The sequence below is a fragment of the Cicer arietinum genome, chromosome 1 (genome assembly GCF_000331145.2).
Source record: "Cicer arietinum cultivar CDC Frontier isolate Library 1 chromosome 1, Cicar.CDCFrontier_v2.0, whole genome shotgun sequence".
NCBI classification, from domain to species: domain Eukaryota; kingdom Viridiplantae; phylum Streptophyta; class Magnoliopsida; order Fabales; family Fabaceae; genus Cicer; species Cicer arietinum.
Window position 1 is genome coordinate 49,373,327 of NC_021160.2, and position 24,616 is coordinate 49,397,942.

Consider the following 24,616-nt stretch of genomic DNA (forward strand, 5'->3'; position numbering starts at 1 on the left):
TGGGTGGTGCAACAAAATGTAGTTTTGGCGCTAACCTTAACCTTTGTGGTGGTATGTTTTGATATCATAGTGGTGTTATTATGGGCTCCTTTGTCGCTCCTATTTGTTTTTCTTTTTCTTTTCATGTCGAGCTTATTGGTTCTATGATGTTAATTGAAATTTCATTCATTTGTGATAGGTAGAGGTTATGCTTGGAAAGTTCATAATTATTAAGATTTGGCATACAAGCAAGACAATTCACTATTGGGATTTAAATTTACAAGATTAAGCCACTTCAAGATTGTTCTCTTCCTAGTATCTATCACTGTTGAGACTCAGCAATACTAGTCTTTTTTATTCACAATCTCTCTTTTTACTCTTCCTTAATCTCCTTTCTGCTTTCCTATGAATCTTATTGGTAATTGCATAAACCTCTATTTCTCACATTACATCAACAAGTACATTTTACAATTATATATAGTATGATAAAACGGTTAGCTTAACTAACTATAACTATCTTTCATAACTAAATTGGCCAAATTCAGTTATAACAATAACTAACTTCAAGTTGTTGCTTATTTTAGACATATCTCCACAATTCTCCACATTGGCTCAATATCAAAATAATTCAATCATTGTCCTTGTTGACATTACCTCAACTTTACTCTTTGTCGAAACCAACTATGTCCAAACAATGCTTAAACTTAATTTGTGAAAGTGATTTGGTGAAAGCATCAACATGATTGTCCTCAGTTGCAATCTTCTTCACCAAAACCTGTTTTAAATCAATCACATCCCTTATGAAGTGAAACTTAACATCAATGTGTTTAGACTTATTATGGTACACTTGATGCTTTGATAAGTGTATCGCACTTTGACAGTCACAATAAATTGAAAAACTGTTCGGATTTATTCCTAGTTCATCAATCAGTCCTTTCATCCATATAGTTTCTTTAACACCTTCAGTAAGAGCAATGAGTTCAGCTTGAGTTGTAGAAAGAGCTACCACTGACTGTGTAATTGCTCTCCAACTTACAACAGTCCCATATAGAGTGAAGACATAATCATAAATTGATTTTCTAATATCTATGTTTCCAGCATAATCTGAGTCCACATATCCCTTGATTGGTTCCTTGTCATGATGAGTCTTTTTTAACTTTAATTCTGTTGTCAGAAAGCCATTTAAAGACCTCATAATCCACTTGAGTGCTGACCAATGTAATGCTCCTAGATCAGTCTAAATTTGTTGACAACATTCACAACATAGGCCAAATCTAGCATGATGCATATCATTCCATACATTATGTTGCCAACTCAACTAGCATAAGGAATGGTACTCATTATTTGTATTTCCTCATCAGTGTTAGGTGAGTCATGCTTGGACAACTTGAAATTTTGTCCCAAAGGAGTAGTAACATGTATTGTCTCATGCATTCTACATTTAGTGACAACTTTTTTCAAGTAGGCAGCTTGTGAAAGAAATAATTCCCCCTTCATTTTGTTTTTGTTAATGTCCATTTCTAAGATCCTCTTGGCTTCTCCAATTTCCTTCATCTCAAATTCATTATTAAGGTCAGATTTAAGCCTTTTAATATAGTCCTTATTTGAGCTTGCAAGAAGAATATCATCCACATAAAATAATAGGTAAGTGACAACTTGTTTTTGACCATCTTATTTTAGAATGTAAAGCTACACCTTTAGAAACCAGTTCTTATCATGAAATCATCAAACTTCTTGTATCATGACTTTTGATTTAGGTCATACAATGACTTTTTTAGAAGATAAACCTTGTTGTTTCCTTTAGCAAATCCTTCAAGTTGTTGCATATAAATGGTTTCTTCAAGATCACCATGTAGAAATGTTGTTTTGACATCTTGCTGCTCTAATTCCAAGTCTTGTTGAGTTACAATTGAAAGCAAAATTCTGATTGAATAATATTTTACAACAGGTGCAAATACTTCATTGAAATATATTCCTTCATGTTGAGAAAATCCATTTGCAACTAATCTTGCTTTGAACCTTATCTTCTCTTGTCCTTGAATGCTTTCATTTCTCTCGAACACCCATTTTGATCCAATTACCCTTTGAATCTTAGGAATGTCAACCAAAGTCCAGGTTTGATTATTTTCTAATGATTGCATCTCTTCATTCATATCTGTCATCCAAACTTCTTTTGTCATCACTGTTAATGGCTTCTTTGTAGTTGATTGGTTCATCTCTTTGAAGATCTTCAACAACACTTAAAACATAAAAAAATTAAATCTACTTGACCATGTCTAATTGGAGGCTTGATAACTCTTCTTTCTTTATCCCTTACCAAGTTGTAATTGACCAAATCTAGTTCTGGTGCTGCATTATTATCATGTAGTGTATCATTCATGTCTCTATGATTAGTCTTTTGGTCTTCAGGTGACTCCACCTCAATTTGAACACTTTTAGTATTGATGCTTGAAGTGATGTCTTGCTGATGTTCTTCATTTTTACCTAACTGAAATGGAGAATGTTCTTCGTTTCTGCAGAACTGAGACAAAGAATGTTCTTCGTTTCTACATAACTGAAACGAATAATGTTCTTTGTCAATCATGAGCATTCTTGTTTCATAAAACATTACATCTCTTGATATGATGCACTTAGGCACACTTTGGTCAATTCTCCATAACTTGTAACCTTTTATTCCTTTAAGATATCTAACGAAAACACATTTTATTGCTCTAGGATCCAATTCATCTTGCTTTGCGTGAACAAATGCTAAGGAGTCAAATACTTTCAGATTTGAGTAGTCAGCTGGTTTCCCATTCCACATCTCAATTGGTGTCTTAAATCCAATAGTTGATGAATGGCATCTATTGATCAGGTACACTGCTATAACTACAACTTCACCCCATAATGTTTTAGGCAGCCCTGCACTCAAGATAATACATCAGACCCTTTCCAAGATTGTTTTGTTCATCCTTTCAGCCATGCCATTTTGTTGAGGGGTGCCTACAACTGTTTTATGTCTTTGAATACCTAAGTCTCTGCAGTACTTATTAAACTGATCTGAAAGATACTCCAAGCCATTTTCAGTTCTTAAACATTTTAGCTTAGATTCCTTTTGAGTTTCAATTTGCATAATGCATTCTTTAAATTTCATAAAAAATGTCACTTTTATTTTTAATGACATAGATCCATACTTTCCTAGAATAATCATCAATGATAGTTAAGAAATAAGAACAACTAGCATGAGTCTTTGTCCTTGAAGGACCCCACAAATCAAAATGAGCATATTCAAAAGGTCTAGAGGTGTTGTGTTAGCCAACACCAAAACTGGTCCTCTTAGACTTTTCTATAATACAATGATCACAAAATTCTATTTTTTTCAATTTTTTCACCATCAAGCAAATTTTGTTTTGATAACTCAATTAAGTCTTTTTCACTTACGTGTCCTAACCTCATATGCCATAATCTAATAGATGAATGCAAAATATAGCTAGCAGATGGAGTTTGTGCAATTATGGTAGAACCATATAAAATGTACAAGCCAGTTATTTTAATGCATTTAACAATGATATCATCTTTATTAATAATAGTCATGATATCATTCTTTATATTTGTGGTATATCCTAAAATGTCAAACATGCCAACATAAATTAAATTTCTTTTTAATTCAGGTATATACCTTACATTCTTCAACAATACCTCCCTGCCATTGAAAATTCTAAATCTGATTGTTCTTTTGCCTTGTACCTTACATGATTTGTTGTTGTCAAGCAAAACGACACCATCATCACAAAGATCTATTGATTCATCATAATCCTTTCTTGGACACATGTGAAAAGTACATCCTGAGTATAATACCCAGTTTTTTTCACCTTCAGAATTTGGACACATGTGGAAAGTACATAACCAACATCAACAAGTGCTGCATTTCATGAATCTTGAGAGTTTCTTGATTCCTTTCTTTCAATAAATTCTTTCTTTAAATATCACTTTTTATAACAATGGAAGCATTTATATTTCCCTTTAGATTTAGTTCTTGAATTTCACCTATGTTTATTTCCATTTGATATTTCATTGTCAGTTCTTCCTCTGGTCACATTCAGACTTTCAACATGATTACCATTCTTGATCTCATGTCTTTTATAGCTTTCTTTTGTCTGGATTGAGACATGCACTTCTTCAAGAGTAAATGTTTATTCTCTTCCAAACATGGTAACCTCCTAGAAGTGTTCATATGAACTGGACATGACATTAAGCAGGATCAAAGCTTTGTCTTCCTCATCTAACTTGACTTCTAAATTTTCTAAATCATCAAGAATCTTATTAAAATCAACAATGTGTACTATAACAGATTTTTCTTCATCCATTTTAAAATAAAACACTTGTTATTTGAAGAAAAGTCTATTTAAAACTAATTTATTCATATAGAGATATTCAAGTTTAAGTCATAAGGATGAAGATGTTCATTCTCTTGCAACTTCTCTTAATGCTTTGTCTCCAAGACACAAGATGATAGTAATATTTTATTTTTCAACCAGTTCTTCCTTTTCATGAATAGACATTGTTGTAGGAAGAGTTGATTCACCATTCAACGCATTCATTGAACCTTGTTGTACCAGAACAAAATCAATATCATTTGATCCATTGAACTTTTCAATATCAAACTTTGTGGTTCCAACAATTGTTACTCCATTTTTCTACAGACGACGCCAATTGTTAAAATAATACTACGATCTGTAGCAAGAATTAACCAATAAAACATAAACTACCAATTGCAAAATCATAAATTAAAACAGATAATGTTCTTCGTTTCTGCAGAAAACGGAGAACATTCTTGATCAGAACTGAAAAACACAGAAAACGAAGAACGTTGCTGAAAACGGAGAACGTTCAATGTTCTCCTTTCTGCAATTTAAAGAAATCAACCTCTCAATGAAAGTAAAACCAAAATAAATAAAGATAGTGGAAGAATAACACCAATATTTACATGTTCAACATCAATTAATGAGACCTACGTCACAAGCAAACAAGCAAGATAATTCACTATTGAGATTTGAATCTACAAGATTAAGCCACCTCAAGATTGTTCTCTTCCTAGTATCTATCACTATTGAAACTCAAAAATACTAGTCTTTTTTATTCACAATCTCTCTTTTTACTCTTCCTTAATCTCCTTTCTGCTTTCCTATGGATCTTATTGATAATTGCATAAACTGACACGTCCCGTGCCAAAAATTTTAAAAAATAAATAAATAAATACAATAATAATAATAATAATTAATAATAAAAATAATAAATAAAAACAAATTAACCCTACTCATTCTCACTCTCTCATTTTCTCCTAATTTTCTCTCTCTCCCTCTCGGCACACACTCCCCTCCCCCTTTTTGTTGTTTCTTTCTTTCTTTCTTTTCCTTCTCTTCTCCTTGCTTTCCTATGGATCTTATTGATAATTGCATAAACTGACACGTCCCGTGCCAAAAATTTTAAAAAATAAATAAATAAATACAATAATAATAATAATAATTAATAATAAAAATAATAAATAAAAACAAATTAACCCTACTCATTCTCACTCTCTCATTTTCTCCTAATTTTCTCTCTCTCTCCCTCTCGGCACACACTCCCCTCCCCCTTTTTGTTGTTTCTTTCTTTCTTTCTTTTCCTTCTCTTCTCCTTGCTTCTTCTCACCCTATTACTCAAACCCTCAATCCTTAAAAGAGATTTAACATCCCCACAAGCTTAATTTCTCAAACTCCTACAAATTCTTTTGGTTGAGATTTTTGGGTTAGGGTTTGTGTTCTAAGGAAGGAAAAGGGTACCCATCTCTTGAAAGTGGTTTATTGAGACTCATTGAGGTAAATGCACAACTCTAATCCTAGTATGAATTCATAGAAAAATGTAGTTTTGAGTAAAAATCTTATTTTGTGCTTAGAGTATATTTAAATGATGTTGATGGTTTCCTAGAGGTAGTTAAACTTTAGAATAAATTTCTCTAAAGCCTTGGAAATATTTTTGATACTCAGATTTGTCAACTGAGACCTTGTCGGTTACTTTGAGAGTTGTTGGAGAGCAAACTTAGACGATTCTCCATAACTGTGAGTTGACGACGATCATCTTCATATATTTTTATACTGCTATTATTATCATTTTACTTGTTTTCTATATTAAAGTATTTATTGAAAAATTTGAGAAACACAACATTTGAATTTTATCTCGATTTCGTCAATTATTTAATTTAACTGTCGTTGTTATATAATATGTTATTATTTTGATTTACGTATGAGTTAAAGTATTTAAATCTTGAATTGTTATGCGATTGAATATGTTTTTTTTTCACGAATTACGATGAAAGGATTTTAAATGCGCGTTTTGGAAAAATCGGTGTTATTGTTATTAAATTGTTAACTGTGTTAGGTGCACCTAGTTACCTCGTATTGATTAAGAAGAGTTACCCGTTAGATGGAGCCGCCCCTATGAGAAATGTCATCCGTAAGAGGAGAGGGCTATCAACGTGATGTAAGCTTCCTAATTGATACGTAATGATGCGTTGCGGGAATTAAGAGGAGAGGGCCATCCGTTAGATGGAGCCGCCCCTAAGGGTAAGGCCACCCTTAGGAGGAAAGGGCTATCAATGAGATAAAGCCGCCTCTTGGTTCAAAAAAAATTTTGTATTGTTACTTGCTTGATTTTTATAATGATTTTAAGGTTGTTCATTTTGATTTCGTTTCGTTATTCACTGAATTTTTAATATTTCTGACAAGCGATTAAAGATTTATTCGTGCCCTTTTGTGTTTCCCTTCTAATTGATGGTGGTTGTTGTCTCCTCACTGAGTCTTTGTGACTTACCCCTTTATGTTGCTTATTCTTTTTCAGATTCGCAAGCAGCTGAGTAGGAATCTATTATTTGATTCAAGTCTCAACAAAGTTCTTTTTTTTTTGTAGGCCTCTTTGATCGAGGATCATTTTGTAACATTTGTTGAGTCTATGTAATTGCAGCTATTTTGGAGTCTAGAAAGTCTATTTAGTTTTTTGAGAAGTGTATTAAACAATTTGATTATGTTATTTGAATTATGACTGGATTGAAAGCTGAACAGGGATTTTACAAAATTTGGGAATGTTGAGGTTACAGAGGATACTCTGTCGAAATTTCGAGAAAAATCATATATATATTTTTAAACGGTTAAAGAGCGATTTAGTTGTTTAATTGTTAAGTTAATTGATAGGCTTGCCAGGCTAAGAGTATAGCTTGTGCGCCGGTCACGGCATTAAATTTTTGGGTCGTGACATAAACCTATATTTCTCACATTACATCAACAAGTGCATTTTACAATTATATATAGTATGCTAAAACAATTAGCTTAACTAACTATAACTACCTTGTCATAACCAAATTGGTCAAATTCAGTTATAACAATAACTAACTCCAAATGATTGCTGATTTGAGGCATATCTCCACAGAGTTGATAAGATACAAATTGTACAATTTGATAATTTTAAAATTCATTTTTAAAACTGTTAGTTAAATTAAACAAATTCATCACAATTAATTCCTGGTATGCAATATCATTTTCTTTCATTAAAACATCCTCTTTATTTACCAAGTTTACTAATCACAACAACAAAAATCTTTAAAATCAACCAACACATAAATATTGTATACCCAAAAACTACGTAGTTTTAAAGAAAAAAAAAATGAATTGCTCATAACTCTATATAAAATGATGCCTAAACTAAGAAGAGAAAAAAACTATAAACCAAAAGAGAAAAAAATGAAGTGAATAGGTAAATTGTTCTCGAAATTGTAATTGTCGGTCAAATTAGTACTTGAATTTTACAAATTGTCAAATACATCTCCGAAATCGTAAAATATCAACCAAAATCGTCCTTAAGTAAACTTTTATTGTTAGATATTTTAATGTGACACTGTAACTGAATATGTGATTTATCAACTTTAATCTCAAATCAACCTCATTTCCTCGGGAACAAATTTGCCAATAACATTTTATCATCTCAAAGACAAATTTGTGAGTGATTGTAATTATGTATAGACTAATTATTGACAAATTAGTTCATAAAATATTGAAATTTCATAGAAAAACTAGTTGATGTTGTGATGACGTAAAACATTTATACAAGATAAATGCATATAGATTACACATTCAATCAACGTGTCACATCATGTATCTATCAATTTGTAAAATATAAGTACTAATTTTTTGAAGATGCATACAATGTTTATTAGAAAATATATGGGAGTGAAAGACAATAAAGGACCATCGAAGTTTCTTTCATTCACATGCTACAAATATTATGAACTTGTTCTTCAAAGATGTTGATGAAATTAGTCATTCGAATTTTCTGAAGAGCCAAACCAACCTCAATTCCACTACCACCATCTCTACAATCAGATAGAGAAATCGAACCCGATGAACTAAGATGGACTAGATCAGATTTATTAGGCTTCCCCCACCCAAAATCAGTCTCATAAACACCTAATTTCGGCGACCCAGCAACTACTAAAATTGATTTATTAGATTTCGATAACTCCCTATAATCAGACATCAATGATTCAGCTCCTAACAAAGGATCACTCTTAAAATCTCTTATCTTCCTTTCAATACCATTTGCAGCCACAACAATTCCATTTTTTCCAATTAACTCATCCCTTTTTACGACCACAATATAAGAAGCAAGACAATTTCCAAAATAATTTTTTGGTATTGAAAATTCAGGACAATCGCGACAATCCGCAAGAAACACAAAGTAGCAGATATCATCATCAACAACACAATCACCTTCGTTGTTGCTTTGTTCTGATTTTATCATACAAAACCAAATCAAAGAACACGTAACAACAAAAGTTGACACGTGTTGTATTGTTTCATTACATTTAACACTAACCCATTTCTTCAATTTCTGAATTTGTTCATTGTTTAATACTAAAGTAGTTCGTACCTTATTAGCATCATTAGGATCTTGAACAAGACCTGCGAATTCCATTTTTTCTGATTCAATGTCTTGTAGTTGTTTTAAGTAAGTGAGTTTAAGACCCTTTGGATCTTTAACTCTATCTCTTTCATGAGAAGGAAGATCAAGCAATAAAGAGTGTTCAATTTCAAAATTGTTTGCTCTTGCTTTGGAAATAAAAGCCCAAAATTTCATGAAATGATGAAGTGATTTTCCATCACCAGCAAGATGGTTAAAAGTGAGGCATATACTAAATCCAGAGTTTGATAGAACGGTGATTTGAATAGCCATGAGAGGGATGACACGTGTACCGTTTTGTTCGGTACGAGGTGAGGGTAAATTTGGAACAAGAGGGTGCCAATTTTGAATGTCTTGTGAATCGGATGTTAAGATGTTGAAGTTTGCTGAGGATTCAGCGACGGTGAGGGAGAGAGAGTCACCATGAAGGTAACGTATGTAAGGGGTATTTTGGGAATTTGGGGGAACGATGAGGTTGGAGGAAAAGGGAAAGAAGTGTTGGAGGGTGATGGAAAGAGAGTGTTTGAGAATAGGAAGTGTTGTTTGGAGGAAGTGGTGAGTTGGGTGTGGAAAGTGGTAGAAGAAGATACGTTGAATAGGGTGGCAATAAAACCATGGAATGTCGAAGAAAGTGAGGGGGAGAGTTGTTGGTGATGGAACTGAACCTGGTGGTGGTGCAATTTCACTCTGCTCTATTACCCTCATAATTGTCTCGTTCTGATTGAAATTCATCTCGTGAGTTATGTTTGTGTTGTTCTGAAATTAGAAGGAGAAAGAGATAAACTACTCAACTTGGTCCCACTGGAATTTATTTATTTGAATTTTTGGAATTTTAATGTATCTTCGTGCAACTCGTGGAAGATTTTACAACCATCTCCTCGTATAGTGTGGAATTGATTAAGAAAAAAGGACAAATATGGTGAAGAGGTTACTTTAGGTTTGTGAATTGTGATGGCTTTAAGGGCGAGTTAACTTGTAATCCCTCCGTTAAAATATGGAAAATATTTGTGGACACCCGTGCTAGCTAACTTACTCTCAAAAAAGTATATCAACTAACTCATCTCCAAGTGATACTTACATAATTTTTTAACTGTTGCATCCTTAAAGATTTCATTTGAATATTTGCTATTATCACTACAATTTGTATCCACAATTGCTCATACTCGTACCTCGGGCTTTGCAGTAACCATTACTTTTAAAAGAGTATCGAATAATAGTGATCTACTCTTTTAAGAGTAAAAAAAAATAGAAATATTGATGCGATAGGTGGTGATATGTTAAGGTGATTCAATAGAAAAAAAAAAAGTGACTTATTTATTAGTATTAGAGAATTAGAGATGTTCAAATATAACTATCTTAAAAAATATTATTTTATTGTTACTATAAATTAAAGTGGTACAATTGAAAAGTTAATCTAACATTAATATTAGTAGTTTAAAAAATAAGTTGACAAGATTATTTATTTAGAGATAATTTTTTGACTTAATTGTATTTTTGATCTCTCTATTTTAGTTGAATCACAAAAATAGTCCCCCTATTTTATTTGTTTCTAGTTTTGGTCCTCCAAACAGAATCTTGGTCCAAAATTTGATGAAATATCATTTTTTTTAACGATGTGTCAAAAAAATATATGATGTGGAAGATTCTATGTTGATCAATTACATTTTATTATTATTCCAAACTTGTAAAACATATTTTCTATTTTTAAAAACGCATTTCCTTTTAGAACCTGGGTAGTTTAATAGTTTAGTATGTTTGAACCTAATTCTAATTGTCTTGGTAGTATGTTAGAACAGTAATAAAAGCGTTAAACCCACTACCCTGAAGACTATCACACAACATGCAGAAGTGTCCACCCTGCCAGAATTGTCATCGGCGAGTTGCAGTCACTCTCTTTATTTTCTGTTTCTCTCTTTTCTATGCTCTATTTTATTTTGTTGGAGACACTGAGTTTTAGAAGACTCGAAACAAACCACCTGAAACAACTGTCATCCGAGATAACCGAGTTCTTGAACGGTCGGGAACAAACAAAGATTAAGGAGCTGCAGTTTTCGATCAAATTACCATTTTCGGCCCGTTACCAACCAACCAACTATTGTCCACTCCTAGTACATCTCACCATTAAAATTCACTAGTATAAAGGGTTAATATTTTATTAAATTGAAGGGACATTTTGGTCCCTCGCAATAAACCCTTAGCAAAAATAAATTGAGGCAATTTAGTCTCTAAACCACAATATTGAAGTGGATATAATTATCACAAGAAGGAGGAACTTCAATTGTGATTCTTTAAAATATGTAATTTAATAATAAAAGATAAAAGTAATGAAATCATTCAAAATAAATATAATGATTCATTCAATGTGAGTCTATCAACCTAATCTTGATACTTGACTATATATTGGTATTTTTTTTTACCCTCAACAAACTTACACAAATCACTCAAATTTTCTCTTAACTAAATAAACTTGATGATACTTACGACAAATCATTTAAATGTTCTTTCAATTAGACAAATTTGATAATGTTTACAATAAGATGATAATGATAATTTGTTTTGGATATGATCACAACACTATTATTGAAATAGGTTGAACTAAGAACACACTAGAGTTTGATCCTAAAATTTAGGACAAAGTAAGTAGTGTGTTTCTTGATAATCGAAGATAACTTTGATAGATTTACACTTAAGAAAGTGAAATATTTTTTATTGTAGTCTCTTGAAGATTGCAGTTTGAAGCACATTCTAATTATCTAATTACAGACTTGAGTATGATTGAAAAACATAATCAAATTTCATAAAAAGTAGATTTGTTTTGCATTCGTGAACAATGTCAGTTTGTCCCTTTTACAATATTCTTGTTGTTCTTTGTGTCATCTAATAATGTTCTTTTGTAATATGATCATATTCTTTTGTTTGAATAATAAAAGCAATATTCATTTGTCATTTATGTCTTCATTGTCATCAATTAATATCGTTAGTTCCTCAATTAATCAAATTGATCAATGAACACTTCTAGCTTTGAGAATGATGAAGTGCTCATAGATGAATATATTTCAAAAACTTATTTAAGCTTCTTAAAAGCATGTCTTATGGTTAATACACTCAAGAGCATCATTAGTACATTTAGACACATCTTTTTGGCTTTATACTTTGACAGTTTAAGAGCTTTTCGAGCATAAGATTAGTTTTTTTAGCATGTTTTTAAGTTTTGGGTCACAATTGAGTTTTAATATAATTAGTTTTTATTTTTGAAATTATTTGCATATTGACCCTTGCTCGTTCTGCAGAGCATAGCTTTAGATCCAAATATTGGATTGACGCGTGCGAGCATGCGTTGGAAGGCTAAGAGACATAGCTACAAATTTTATGATGGTGACAAAGTCCAATTCGAAACTATGCTTGGTGAAAACAGTTGATTATGTTACCTAAAGTCTTACATAATAATAATCGATATTTGACCAATAATTTGTTTTTCAGGTCTAAAGCTTATAGAGCCCAAAATCATTACTATATAGTTTCGTCCTTTAGAGTAAGTTACATGTTCTTTTTATTTTTATTTTTAAATAAGATACTCATTTTAGGTTTTTCATAATAGAACTTGAACTTTCTTTTGCGGGATTTTTTATGAAATGTTAAATTCTAGGATTAACCCACTATTTCAGAATTGCATCAAGATCTTGAAGTTATCTTATAATGTTAAATTTACGATTCTATTTCTTTTCATTCGTTTATATTGTTATATTGATTGCTTAATTCGAATCTCAATAGGATTGATAAATTTAGTTTGACGAATTTCAATTTTTAAATCAATTGCAGTTTTTGCGACGTCTGATCCTTAACTATAATCTATCATTCATTGTGATGCTTAATCCAGTCAAAGAAACATAATTCACATAGGATTGATTTACGCTTGTTGATCAATTCTATAGTCAAACATGAATAGAATCTCATTTACAAAATTGAACTCTTTAAAAATATGTGATAGATCTAAAATTCTGAACTGGTGGATTAGTCGTTGCATTATATGTGATTCTAATTTTGTTATCTCAATTCATTTGAACCTAAATTCAAAAGCTCCTTTTATTCTAAATTCGGTTAATTGAGTCAGAAGTCCTTGTAAGACGACTTGAGTAGTTGTCCTACGCTGTGTTTTTATCAACTCATATTTGACTCGTGTGTGACAACGTATCATAAAACATATTAGGTCGCTTGATAAAATTGTAATTAATTAGATTATTGTCTAATTGAAATTTGTTATCATTAAAACATCTTTATAAAAATGATTTTTCCTCAACAAATGTTGTTTTTCAATCGTATAATAAACTGATGACATCTATTGTTAAGTTATTAACAACTTATATAAATTTTGTACACGACTTTTAACAAAAACATAAGAGGATAGTTTAGTACTTCGTTTTAAAATCAAATAGAAAAGAAATAAATAAAAAATAAAAAAGGTAAAGACGCAAACTTCTAGCTACGAGTAAATATAAAAGCGACGGAAAATGAAAACCCTTGAAACGCAAAATTATGGTTTCTTTTCGTGTTTCTGTTTCTAAATTATGGTTTCTTTTCTTTCTGCGATAGTTTTAGTTCCTTTTCTAACACCATTATTTGACATGTGGAATGTCACATAATTCAGTCACAATTCAAAACTAAATAAAAATCTGTATTGAAAAAATTAATAAAAGAACTAACATGTTTCAGTTTATTTTAGTCAAAGACTAAAAAGAGACGGATTTTTTTATGGACTAATCTTTTCCGCATGTTTTTGTGAAGGACCGAAATGTCCCTTAACTCTTAAATTAATTATAGAAAATAATACAAAAATCAAATATTTTAAAGTATTTTATTCTTCTCATAATAAATGTCGTTTAAAATATATTCGCATGTATTAATAGATATTTTAAATATTTTAAACTAAAAATCATTTTTATTTAAATTCAAACAATGTCACTCTATAGCATTAATACAACAAAGTATTATTATATTTTAAATATTGTTTACATAATTATAATGGAAAAATACTATAAAAAAAAAAGTTATTCATTAAAATCACACTTATTTGAGGTAAATTATTTATTTCAAGTTAAGTTCATTGATGGTAAGATGGATGAAGTATTATAATAATTATGTCAAAATGATTGGCTCCATTTTCTGATTGGCTCCTTTACACTTTACTCTTTTTTTTCTTTCTGATTGGCTCCATTTTCTGGCATTCCATTTCATTTCCATTCTTCTTCCGCTTCCCCTTCATCAATCAATCACGCTTCACGCAAAGCATATCTTCCCGACAATCCTCATGTAAATCACGTTCGTTCGCATTTCCATTTCAGTTTCACACCTCAACCTCACCATCACACTCTCCTTCAAAAATCACGTTTCACCATTCAATCAATCGAATTCTGCATCTAAATCACTTTCTTTAATTATTTCAACTACGTAAGCGCAATTACTGAATTTCATAACGATTTACAGTAACTATCAACGTCACACGTCAACTCGCTAGCACTTGTTTTCATTTCATATAACTTGTTTTAATCTATTTCAGTTACTGCATTTGCATAATTTGCAGTTGAATGCGACGATGGGATCTCGAAACTACGATTCCGAATTCCTGAAGAACTTTTGGATCCCTAACCACGTGCTCGTGCCGGATTCTAAGACTGATGATGGCGAGATCGATGCTGGTGATGGACCAAAGTGTCCTGTGCTTGTTTTTGTTAACTCCAAAAGTGGTGGTCAGCTAGGTGGAGACCTTTTGAAAACCTATCGTTCGGTTCTTAAAGAAAAACAGGTTTTTGTTTTTCGTTTTTCGATTTGTTTTTGGAGTTGGTATTGTTGTTAAGTAGGACTGAGTAGCGCTTATGTTGTGTTTTTTTGTTTGTTTAGGTTTTTGATTTGGGGGAAGAGGGTCCTGATAAGGTTCTGAGTAGAATCTATGCTAATTTGGAAAACCTGAAAGTTCAGGGTGATCAACTTGCTATATGGACTATGGAGAGATTGAGATTAATTGTAAGTTGAGATTTTTTTTTTTTAATGTATTTCTATTTCAATATACATTGGAAGCTTTAAACTGAAGGTTGTAGATTGATTTCTATGGTGGATGCAATCGCATCAGATCGTGATTGTGAACTAAAATTGCATGTGGCACAACACAATTGCCTCCCACTAGACCACATGGTTGCAACTGTTTTTTTTTTAATGCATTTAATTTATATACACTAAAATGTAAACATGTTTTAGCCAGATGTCTAATTATATATATATATATATATATATATATATATATGTATGTATGTGTGTGCGCGCTCTGAAATGGCCAATATGAGCAGTTAATTGTATTTTTTTTTTATTGTTAGAGGGGATATGTCTAATTTTATATCAAAATGTTTTTTGTTTTTCATTGGAGTTTTTTTATGTGTTTCTTGTTTCTAGGTTGCAGGGGGTGATGGAACAGCTGGTTGGTTGCTTGGAGTTGTTTGTGATCTCAAACTATCTCATCCACCTGCCATAGCCACGGTTCCCTTGGGCACTGGGAATAATCTACCATTTGCATTTGGTTGGGTAGGAACTTGCATTTCTACAATGTGTGCTTTTAATGATACCTTAAAGTAGTACGTTTCAAACATATGCTGCCTCTGCCTTGACTTGATGGTTGTTTAAAAGCTTAGAAGTTTTAGATTTCCTGATCCCTGTTCCTTGTTTGACTGGATGCATTTCAGGAGTGTGCATATTATGCTTGTTTATTTATATGAACTTTTCGCATGTCTGCATTAACTAGGTTATTAACTAACCATAGGTTTTTATAACTATAAAGATTGTCGTTCCTAGTATGACTTGCAATTTGATGTTGAGGTTGAGGAAGTACTCAGCAGTTTCTCTGAATGTGATGATTAATATTTTTAGAAAGTATAAAAAAATTATGGATCCAATAAATCAAAATGTTTTCTGCTGTATTTGCAGGGGAAGAAGAACCCGGGAACAGATGAGCAATCTGTTTTGTCATTTCTAGAGCAAGTATTGAAAGCTAAGGAAATGAAAATTGACAAGTAATGAATTTTCCTTCTTTTCTTTCATCTTATTAAGTTTTATTTTGTTATTCTGCTAGTTAAATAGCTCGCATAATAGTCTATGGTTACATTTCCTTGGTACCGTTGAGGAAATTCTAAGGAATATTAATTGTAGAATATAACAAGTATAATACTTGCCAGGTTAATGACAGTATAGTTGGGATAGTACCGTACCCTTAAAACGTAAAACCAATTAATTGATTGATATCCTAGTTGAAAACCTATGATTTCTTTTTCAATTTAGTAATTTCATTTTCATTTTCTATGTACCATTTTAATATGATATCTTCTGTGGTGTCATATATTATTATTATTATTAATCTTAAACCATCATGCTGACTGTTGTTTAATATTATTATTTTTATCATTTTTATTCAGGATTCACTCTTTTGTTATCATTATTTTATTCTCTTATGGGGCATTTTTGAGTGGTTCCAATAAATTAAGCCTTAAGGAGTACTTTGTTTCTTCTTTGGTGTTTTCATTTTCTCCCTTACTGACTGCTCAAGTTCTTAATGCTCCTTGACCCAAAGCAAATTTCTGACGATTTTTTAAGGGCTACTTTTTGTTCAAGATCTTTATTAAATATTTCATAGATCTCGTATATTAGTTGTTTGGCTGATGATTTCTGTGATTTTCTAAACCCTCAGCTGGCACATTCTTATGCGGATGAGGACCCCGAAACATTCCTGTGATCCCGTTGCACCTCTTGAGTTACCCCATTCTCTGCATGCCTTCCATCGAGTATCAGAGACAGATGAACTTAATATAGTAAGACACTATACCATTCACTATTTAGCAATTTCATACTACATCTAGTTCATCGTGATTGGGCAATATAGGTTTTGCAGCTAAATCACACCTAGTTTGGGATGACATTTTTGTTATGATCTATTATGAGCGTGATCCTTGTATTCCTCAATCACGAACAGCTAACTATGTGCATATTTTAATTTTTATCCTTGATTTTTACTAATGAACTTTAAACAGTAAACTATGTGGTGATAGGACTTCATCATAAATGTTGTTACAGAATTTTTGGCTTCTTTTCTAATCACTGTACTTCCTTGTATGGTTTTTTCTTACCCCTCTTCAGGAAGGTTGCCATACTTTTCGTGGGGGATTTTGGAATTACTTCAGCATGGGTAAGGATATATTTTGCTGCCTGCTTCTATACTTTAACTTTACCATGCTGATATTTTTTTCTTTGTCTATCTAGTGAGGGATGAATTAGTTGATTTACTCTTCATTATAATACTTAATTTTGCCTGTTTCGCATCCTTTGATCTTGGTTAAGTATTAATATCAATGAGTAATATAAAATTATGAGATTGCCAAATTCAATTTCAATTAATTTTAACAATAAAACATTTACTTTTTCACATAAGCAGTGAAAAGTATGACTATGAAATGATGGAAACATAATTCGTACATTGTTATGTTAGTTTGCTTATTCAGTAAAATTAATTGATCATTTTAATTAGTGTTAATTGTTTTTAGCTTGACTATTTTTTGCTTCTTCTGATTGTATTTTATGTCATAGAAAATCTATTAGAGGGGATTTTCCTTCCCAGATTCCATCAATTCATCCTGCTTAAGCAGTGGTTGAAAAATATGACTCCTGATTGTAGGAATGGATGCTCAAGTGTCTTATGCATTTCATTCTGAACGAAAATTGCACCCTGAAAAATTCAAAAATCAGTTGGTTAATCAGGTATATTGTTTCTTCATAATTATGATGATTACATATAAATATTGTGCTAAAGTTAATAACAACACTATTGTTGAGTGAGAGAAAAAGAGAAAGACATACGGTGACACTGTGTTTCAACTACACATCGGACTCTCTTTATATAAGCTTAAAGCAATTAATAGAATAATTACATAACACTTTATTCCTATTTACACAATATGATATGTTCCTATGTCAATCCTATAAGGTAAATACATGGATCCTAATCTTGACTCATTTTCAGCAAGTACGCTGACTCGTCATTGGAATAGTGTTTCAGATCACTGAGATGTACTTTCATTATCCACTTTTTCTTTCTTGTGATTGATTTTGTTGTTCTGTTTTAAATCATGTCAGAGTACTTATGCTAAGCTCGGATGCACACAAGGATGGTTTTTAGCTTCACTATTCCATCCTCCGACCAGGTCAGTTCATGTAAATCTGTCTTGATTGCACAAAGGATTTATATGTTTTCCTTTTATGATTTTTAGGTTGCTTTTACCCAGCTGAGTGAATTTGTGAACCATCTATGTTGGAAATTAAAACATATTAATACTCCACCTTCCAATAAGCTAAGGTTCATTGCATATCAAGAAGATTAAGTTCAATGTATCTTAGGAAATAGTGCCAGCATTATTACTCCCTTATAAATTGCATATGATCATTTATTATCATTGTAATTACCATGTTTATAAATTAAGCATGCTGCTGAGTTCAAAGTAACCCAAGCATATTCAAAAATTCTTCTTCTTCTTCTTCTTTTTCACAATCTAATGTATGTCCCCGTAGTAAATTCTTGAAAGTTCGTACTTGTAAAATATGCTGCACAAATAGAAGAGCAACCTGGTGCTTTAGAGCTCCCACCATAGTGTGATCTAGCGAAGGGGTTGGCCCGTTATGGATCTACTATAAACAGCCTTATCTTGCATCATCAAGAGACTGATTCCACAACTCAAACCCATGACCTCTGGTCACATGATGGCAACTCCAACCATTATGTGAGGGTTCCCTTGTAATATATGATACACAAGTGACATTGAAAATCTATTTTCTAAAATTAGTAAAAATTAAAATTGGCAACTTGCAACTGGTCCTTCAACTAAATATGTGGTTATTTTGAATTCAATTTTTTTATTTGGCTTATGTATCTTCAGAATGCTCAGTTCTCCATCCCACTATCGATTTGTTAATTCATTAGATAATAAAAGACTTGAGGAATAAACTATCAAGTACCCTTCGCTGTGTTTAAAAACTTCTAAAACTAGACAGATAGCATTTTCTAATTCAATCTCAAAATTACGTAATATCCTTGTTGGTGGTCTGACTATTCCCTATACATACCTTCTATTGATATGCTATTATGGTAGAAGAAACATTGAATTCTAAAATATACCATAGTCCTATCTTCACTTTTGGTCATGCCAAGTCTCAATACATAACCCATTTGCCAGGCATCTATCTTTCCCTGTTGGAAGTTGGTGTAGGATTAGGTAATTGGTAATGCTGCTGGCCTATGATCAGAACTAGGAAGCTGTAGCAACATTGTCTGTCACTACATCAATATGACAGCATTATCTGGTGCTTCTAAAAGTAAAACCATTGGAAATAGTTGTATCCTACAAAATCATAAAATGTAAACTTAGTAGAAAAATCATTCCTAATTTGCGGCTTATTCGGTTTCTCACCTATGACGAGTCTTATTTAACCAAGTCCATAGATTGGAATGTACAATGATACATGTAGAAACTCTTTCAAAAGAATATAATTGGATTTTGCTTCTATTCAGATGTCAAATTAAATAGTTTAAATGCATGTAAATATGATGCTTTCTATTGGAAACTGAGAACAGAGTTTTAATCATTTTGAATGTTATATACTATGTAGTTCTTTCCATTCTTCGTTGCTTGTTTAGACTGGTGAATTGCACACACACACACACACATGCACCAACTACACATGCAATATCATTGAATCAATCCTTCATAGGTCCATCTTAAGCAAAAAATAATCTACATATCATTTAGTTTGACTTGTGTTGCCAGGAACAGTTAAGTAAATTTAATTTAATCTTCAACTGCAGGAACATAGCACATATGGCAAAAGTCAAAGTCATGAAAACACCTGGTCATTGGGAAGATCTACAAATACCTTCCGGGTAAGTCCATTTTGTGAATTTTTATCTTTATTTTTTTGTTATATTGGAGTTGCCAGAACTTGGGTATTGGAGAGAAAAACATAGTCTAGTGCAGGATCGAAACTTCCACGTCAACATCAAACTGAGGTCTTACAACTTGGGAATGTTGAGTACGCTACAAGCTCATTGGCATATATCTTCAACAAAAGAAAAGTAGCGAAAATTTCTGGTTAATAAAAAAACTGCATTTTGAAAATGTCAAAGATCCATCCATAGCCACGCATAACTATGCTCAATAGTTTTCTAAGTTTATTGTCATGTAAATCATACCCACTCATGTTTTCAGAACTTCATTGCATTTATCATTGTTTCTTGTGTTGATTATTTTGATGATTAACATTTCATCACAATGGCAACTTCTTGAGTATGGATATTTTATAGCCGCAAGGCCGTTTATATCAACTTCCATTTTTGCTATCTGCTTTTTTTTATGCTCCTGTTAACTGCTTGAATAACATATGATGTGTTTGTTACATGCTTTTCAATTTTATTTGCAGCATCCGATCAATTGTATGCCTTAACTTGCCTAGCTTTTCTGGTGGATTGAATCCATGGGGTACACCAAACAGAAGGAGGCAGCGTGATGTAAATTTCATAAACTACTTCTGAAATAATTTAATTATTAAGTCTTTAGCCTTGTAAATTTTTAAGTCCAAGTGTTAGTAGTTGAAATAGTAATAATTATGCAATCAACAAACCAAACTCTAAATATGCTCTCTTGATCAAATACAGAGAGATTTGACACCTCCATATGTAGATGATGGCCTTATTGAAGTTGTTGGTTTTAGAGATGCCTGGCACGGGCTTGTTTTACTTGCTCCAAATGGACATGGAACTCGCCTTGCTCAGGTATGTGGGATACGATGAAATAATGTAAACATATTTGTTTTTTTGTTTTAAAAAAAATGTTCTCAGACCACAATATTCTTCTTATCTTAATCATGTTTTTCTTTTCGAAATATTTTCCAAAAATTTACTTACATCTGTACCAGTTATTACTATTTTTATTGATTTTAAAGTTAAAAATGGCTTGAAATGATCTTTGGCATTAGGCACGCAAAATCCGCTTTGAGTTTCACAAAGGCGCAGTAGATCATACATACATGAGGATTGATGGGGAACCTTGGAAGCAACCTCTCCCAACTGATGATGATACTGTTTTGGTAGAGATTTCTCACCATGGTCAGGTTAACATGCTTGCCACTCATGATGCGAGATCTAAAAGTGTGTATGATCCATCATCACCTTATCATAATGATGCTGAAGATGATGATGTTAATGAAGAAGACATTTTAGCAGATGAATTTCGAAAATTTGGTGCAGCAGATACATTCAAAATCCCGGATGAGGTAGATATTGCTCATCTTAGTTAGATTTTTCATTCTTATGCCATTCTTTAATATTATGTGGTTGACATTGCCGACCTACTTGTTAAGACATTATGTATTTATTGTAGCCTCCATCAATGTATCACCTGTTTGCTCAATTCTAGCGGTGTTATGTCTGCAAACATGTTAGTTGTTATTTAGAATTGAGATGCAATAAAGGATTTGTTCAGTATGTCTGCAAACATGTTAGTTGTTATTTAGAATTGAGATGCAATAAAGGATTTGTCCTGAACGTCTTGTGGTTGAAATACATATTCAAAGTAACTTCGATCTTTTGAATTCTGCTTTACCTTCACATGTGGTAGGTTCTAGTGTCAGTATTACTAGCTTCTTTTGGAGTGACAGAAATGAGAGTAGGTTTTAATAAAATAAATGAAAATCTTCCACACTTTTCAAATTCATAAGCCTTAAAATAGTGTTTTTAGACGCACATTGCGTTCTACTTGTAATTATTGTAAAACAATGACAATGACAATCACAATCACTCACTCTTGGGGAGAATTGACGATTGAATATGATCTTCTTAATATGCACATTGTGGTGTGGCTATGATGAAGTGAATACCCCAGACATAAGGCCCATTGATGTCAAAATGAGTTTACACAGTGAAATATAGAAGAAAAAAAATTATTTAATCAGAATGTATGCCTTCAGGCTTGCTTTTGAGAACTGCAAAATACATTTGTGATTGTGAGGTAAAAAAGAAAAAACATACACGCTTGTTGGATGGGTGAATTAGTTGTGGTTTTAGCGGAACAGGTGGATAACCATGACAGAATATAACAGTGTAAATGCGGATTCTTGCTTATCCTACTCATTGGATTGAGAAAAAGCATGTCAAGGATATGAAATCTTCAGTATGAGATCGTTTCAAAAGACCATAGCTACAGAACAGACAATTGTTGCCCCAAACATTTTGCAATTGCCCCATTAGCGTTCTGTGGTTCAGCCCTTTCTTCTCTTTTCTTCTTCTCCCTGGAGTAAAAGAAATATTCCAATGATTCAAAATTTTGCTGAGAAAACTATCAAGTTGTAACTTTAAATCTGTCACATCTATTTAACTTTTACTGGTGAATGGCATACTCAGATTTATAGAGCAGATGGAAAATCAGATTGTCAGAGCTCAGAAGTAAAATAGTCCAACTCATACAAATTCAAAGCAAAAATTATGAACTTGAAACAATTCCTCTGTTTATTATATACAAGTTTTGCAATATCATGTTTTCTGGAAAAGGTATATAGGATATATAGGATGTTGAATCTGTTTCTAAAATATAAGGAAATTAGTGTTTTTAGGCAACATAAACGTGGTTTGAATTTCAATTTGAATTTGAAAACAAATTTAGTAAAATTTGGTGTGTATTTATCGAAGAGAAAATCAATTATGATGGTTTTCACCATAAAAGCAAACACAAACTTAGCGGAGTTATAACTGCAGTTATATAAAAAATCAAAATGAAAAGCTGTGACAGCATAGAGGAAGAACAACAACTGAAGGGCATTGAAATGTTTGATGTCTACCTGTCAATATATTCCCTTAGCAACTCTTTTGCTTGAACCAGCTTGGAAAGCAGCATCCGATACACATCCAAGTCCCGATCTACGCTTCTTTTGTTGACGTTCAAAACGGCACAAAGCTGTTATGTTGACACCAAAAATTAACTATCATAAATCCCACAAACATTCATCAAGATGTTTGTGATAGATACTTCTACAATATTGCTACTGAGAACAATCATAGGAGGAAGACTTATCAGGTTAAATTCATTTATTCACTTCAAACTATGTTGAAATTTCATGACATGTAGCTTGCTAGAGCATGTTAAAATGAGAACTCGACCTTATAGGTTCAACTTCAATAATTCTAAGACAGAAAACTAAACTAAAACATTTATTAGAATAATTCAAATTATAAGTCATGCATGATGATGCCTTGAATGAATTGGACTACCTTGTCTAAAATTGTTGGTTCTGTTGCATTTGCCAACTCAAGAAGGCGAAAAAGGCCGACCGCAAAGAACCGACTGTAACTGAATTCACCTTTTCCTCCTGCTCTTTCTGCAACATCCTTTAATATCCCTTCAACTTCTCCTTCTTTGGATGAAAACTCAACCAAGGAAGTTGAGTTTTGAGCCCGAGCCCACTCTTCCAACTTCTGTGCATCAATTCTAGGTAACATAAAACATCGTTTGATGTAAGATAAAAGAAAAAAAATCAGATGCAATTTATTCAAATTTTCTTGAGACCAAAATGATATTATTCAAAATATATGTAACTAAATACTAAGGAATGGAAAAACATGTGCAAATTAAAGTTAATAAATTTATTTTATTTTTTATCCAGTTGGGAACAATAATCAAACACATCAATGATACTATCATGGTGTTAGTACAACGACCATGTTCAAGAATAGACATGTTTGTGTGAATCAGGAAATAAATAATAATTTATAATTATATTTATCAGTTTTCCTAAAATTAGTTAGACAAATCAGGATTTGATTTGATTCTCTTAATTTGTAATTATTAGATATAAATGTTGTAACGATTATTTATACGGAGAAATATCAAAGCAAAAAGGGCATCAAACCCTAAATTGTGACATGGTATCAGCAGGTTCGATCAAACCTGTGAGTTCTTAGTTAATCTTGGCTTTATTCAGCGACATCCCACTGGGTCGCTCTTGAAAATTGTTCCTTCCGTTCTTGGTACTTGCTTGTTTCGTGATTACGTTGCGAACTCTCAACTATAACTGGTTGCAGTTCGATTCTTGGTTTCATCTTCGCGATTCCTGATTGTCGATTACAATTCTTAGGTGTTGCGATTGTGCTTTTGGGTTGTTTCTCGCTGCTGCTCGTTACTGCGTTTCTGGGTCTTTCTCGCTGCCGATCGTTACTGCGTTTCTGGGTCATTCTCGCTGCTGCTCATTACATTCTCGCTGCTGCTCATTACATTCTCGCTGCTGCTCATTACATTCTCGCTGCTGCTCATTATATTCTCGCTGCTGCTCGTTACTGCGTTTCTGGGTCATTTTCGCTGCTTGTTTATTGGTTTCCGCTCAGCCGTCGCTGCTTGCGTGATCGCGTTTGGTTGTCTCGTGGTAATTTTTTTGTTACAGACCTGTTGTTTAAGAAAGCATTTGATTGATCCCTTTGCTAGCTTCAGTTATTTTATTCTTAATTTTCTGTCTGCACATTACTGAAAAAAAAAAAAAAAAAAAAAAAAAAAAAAAAAAAAAAAAAAAAAAAAAAAAAAAAAAAAAAAAAAAAAAAAAAAAAAAA

At 32.3% G+C, this 24,616-nt stretch overlaps 3 protein-coding genes across 5 annotated transcripts in view; 1 reads left to right on the forward strand and 2 right to left on the reverse strand.

Annotated features, from left to right (window-relative positions):
* Positions 1-8,029: 8,029 nt before the first annotated feature.
* Positions 8,030-9,923, reverse strand: LOC101511478 (coumaroyl-CoA:anthocyanidin 3-O-glucoside-6''-O-coumaroyltransferase 1-like). Its single transcript, XM_004487285.4, has one exon. The coding sequence runs from the start codon at positions 9,676-9,678 to the stop codon at positions 8,254-8,256; it is 1,425 nt and encodes a 474-aa protein (XP_004487342.1). The 5' UTR covers positions 9,679-9,923; the 3' UTR covers positions 8,030-8,253.
* A 4,189-nt stretch (positions 9,924-14,112) lies between these two features.
* On the forward strand, positions 14,113-21,568 carry LOC101510741 (diacylglycerol kinase 5-like). Of its 3 annotated transcripts, none has more exons than XM_004487284.4 (13): positions 14,113-14,253; positions 14,525-14,746; positions 14,842-14,964; positions 15,388-15,516; positions 15,916-16,001; positions 16,673-16,793; positions 17,119-17,167; positions 17,654-17,736; positions 18,112-18,179; positions 19,835-19,909; positions 20,446-20,533; positions 20,681-20,797; positions 21,001-21,568. In XM_004487284.4, exons 2-13 carry the CDS (start codon positions 14,537-14,539, stop codon positions 21,319-21,321), a joined length of 1,470 nt encoding a protein of 489 aa, XP_004487341.1. In that variant the 5' UTR covers positions 14,113-14,253; positions 14,525-14,536; the 3' UTR covers positions 21,322-21,568. The 3 variants fall into 3 exon arrangements, with proteins under 3 accessions (XP_004487341.1, XP_004487339.1, XP_004487340.1); XM_004487282.4 differs by having other exon boundaries at positions 14,163-14,391; XM_004487283.4 differs by having other exon boundaries at positions 14,251-14,391; positions 14,501-14,746.
* A 311-nt stretch (positions 21,569-21,879) lies between these two features.
* LOC101510411 (protein THYLAKOID FORMATION1, chloroplastic-like) overlaps positions 21,880-24,616 on the reverse strand; it is an 8,616-nt gene continuing 5,879 nt past the window's right edge. Inside the window, exons 3-5 of the mRNA NM_001364940.1 lie at positions 23,288-23,504; positions 22,858-22,973; positions 21,880-22,311 (exon numbers count right to left, since the gene is read on the reverse strand). Coding sequence (NP_001351869.1) covers positions 22,221-22,311; positions 22,858-22,973; positions 23,288-23,504 — 424 coding nt within the window. The 3' untranslated portion in view covers positions 21,880-22,220. The remainder of the gene's footprint in view (positions 22,312-22,857; positions 22,974-23,287; positions 23,505-24,616) is intronic.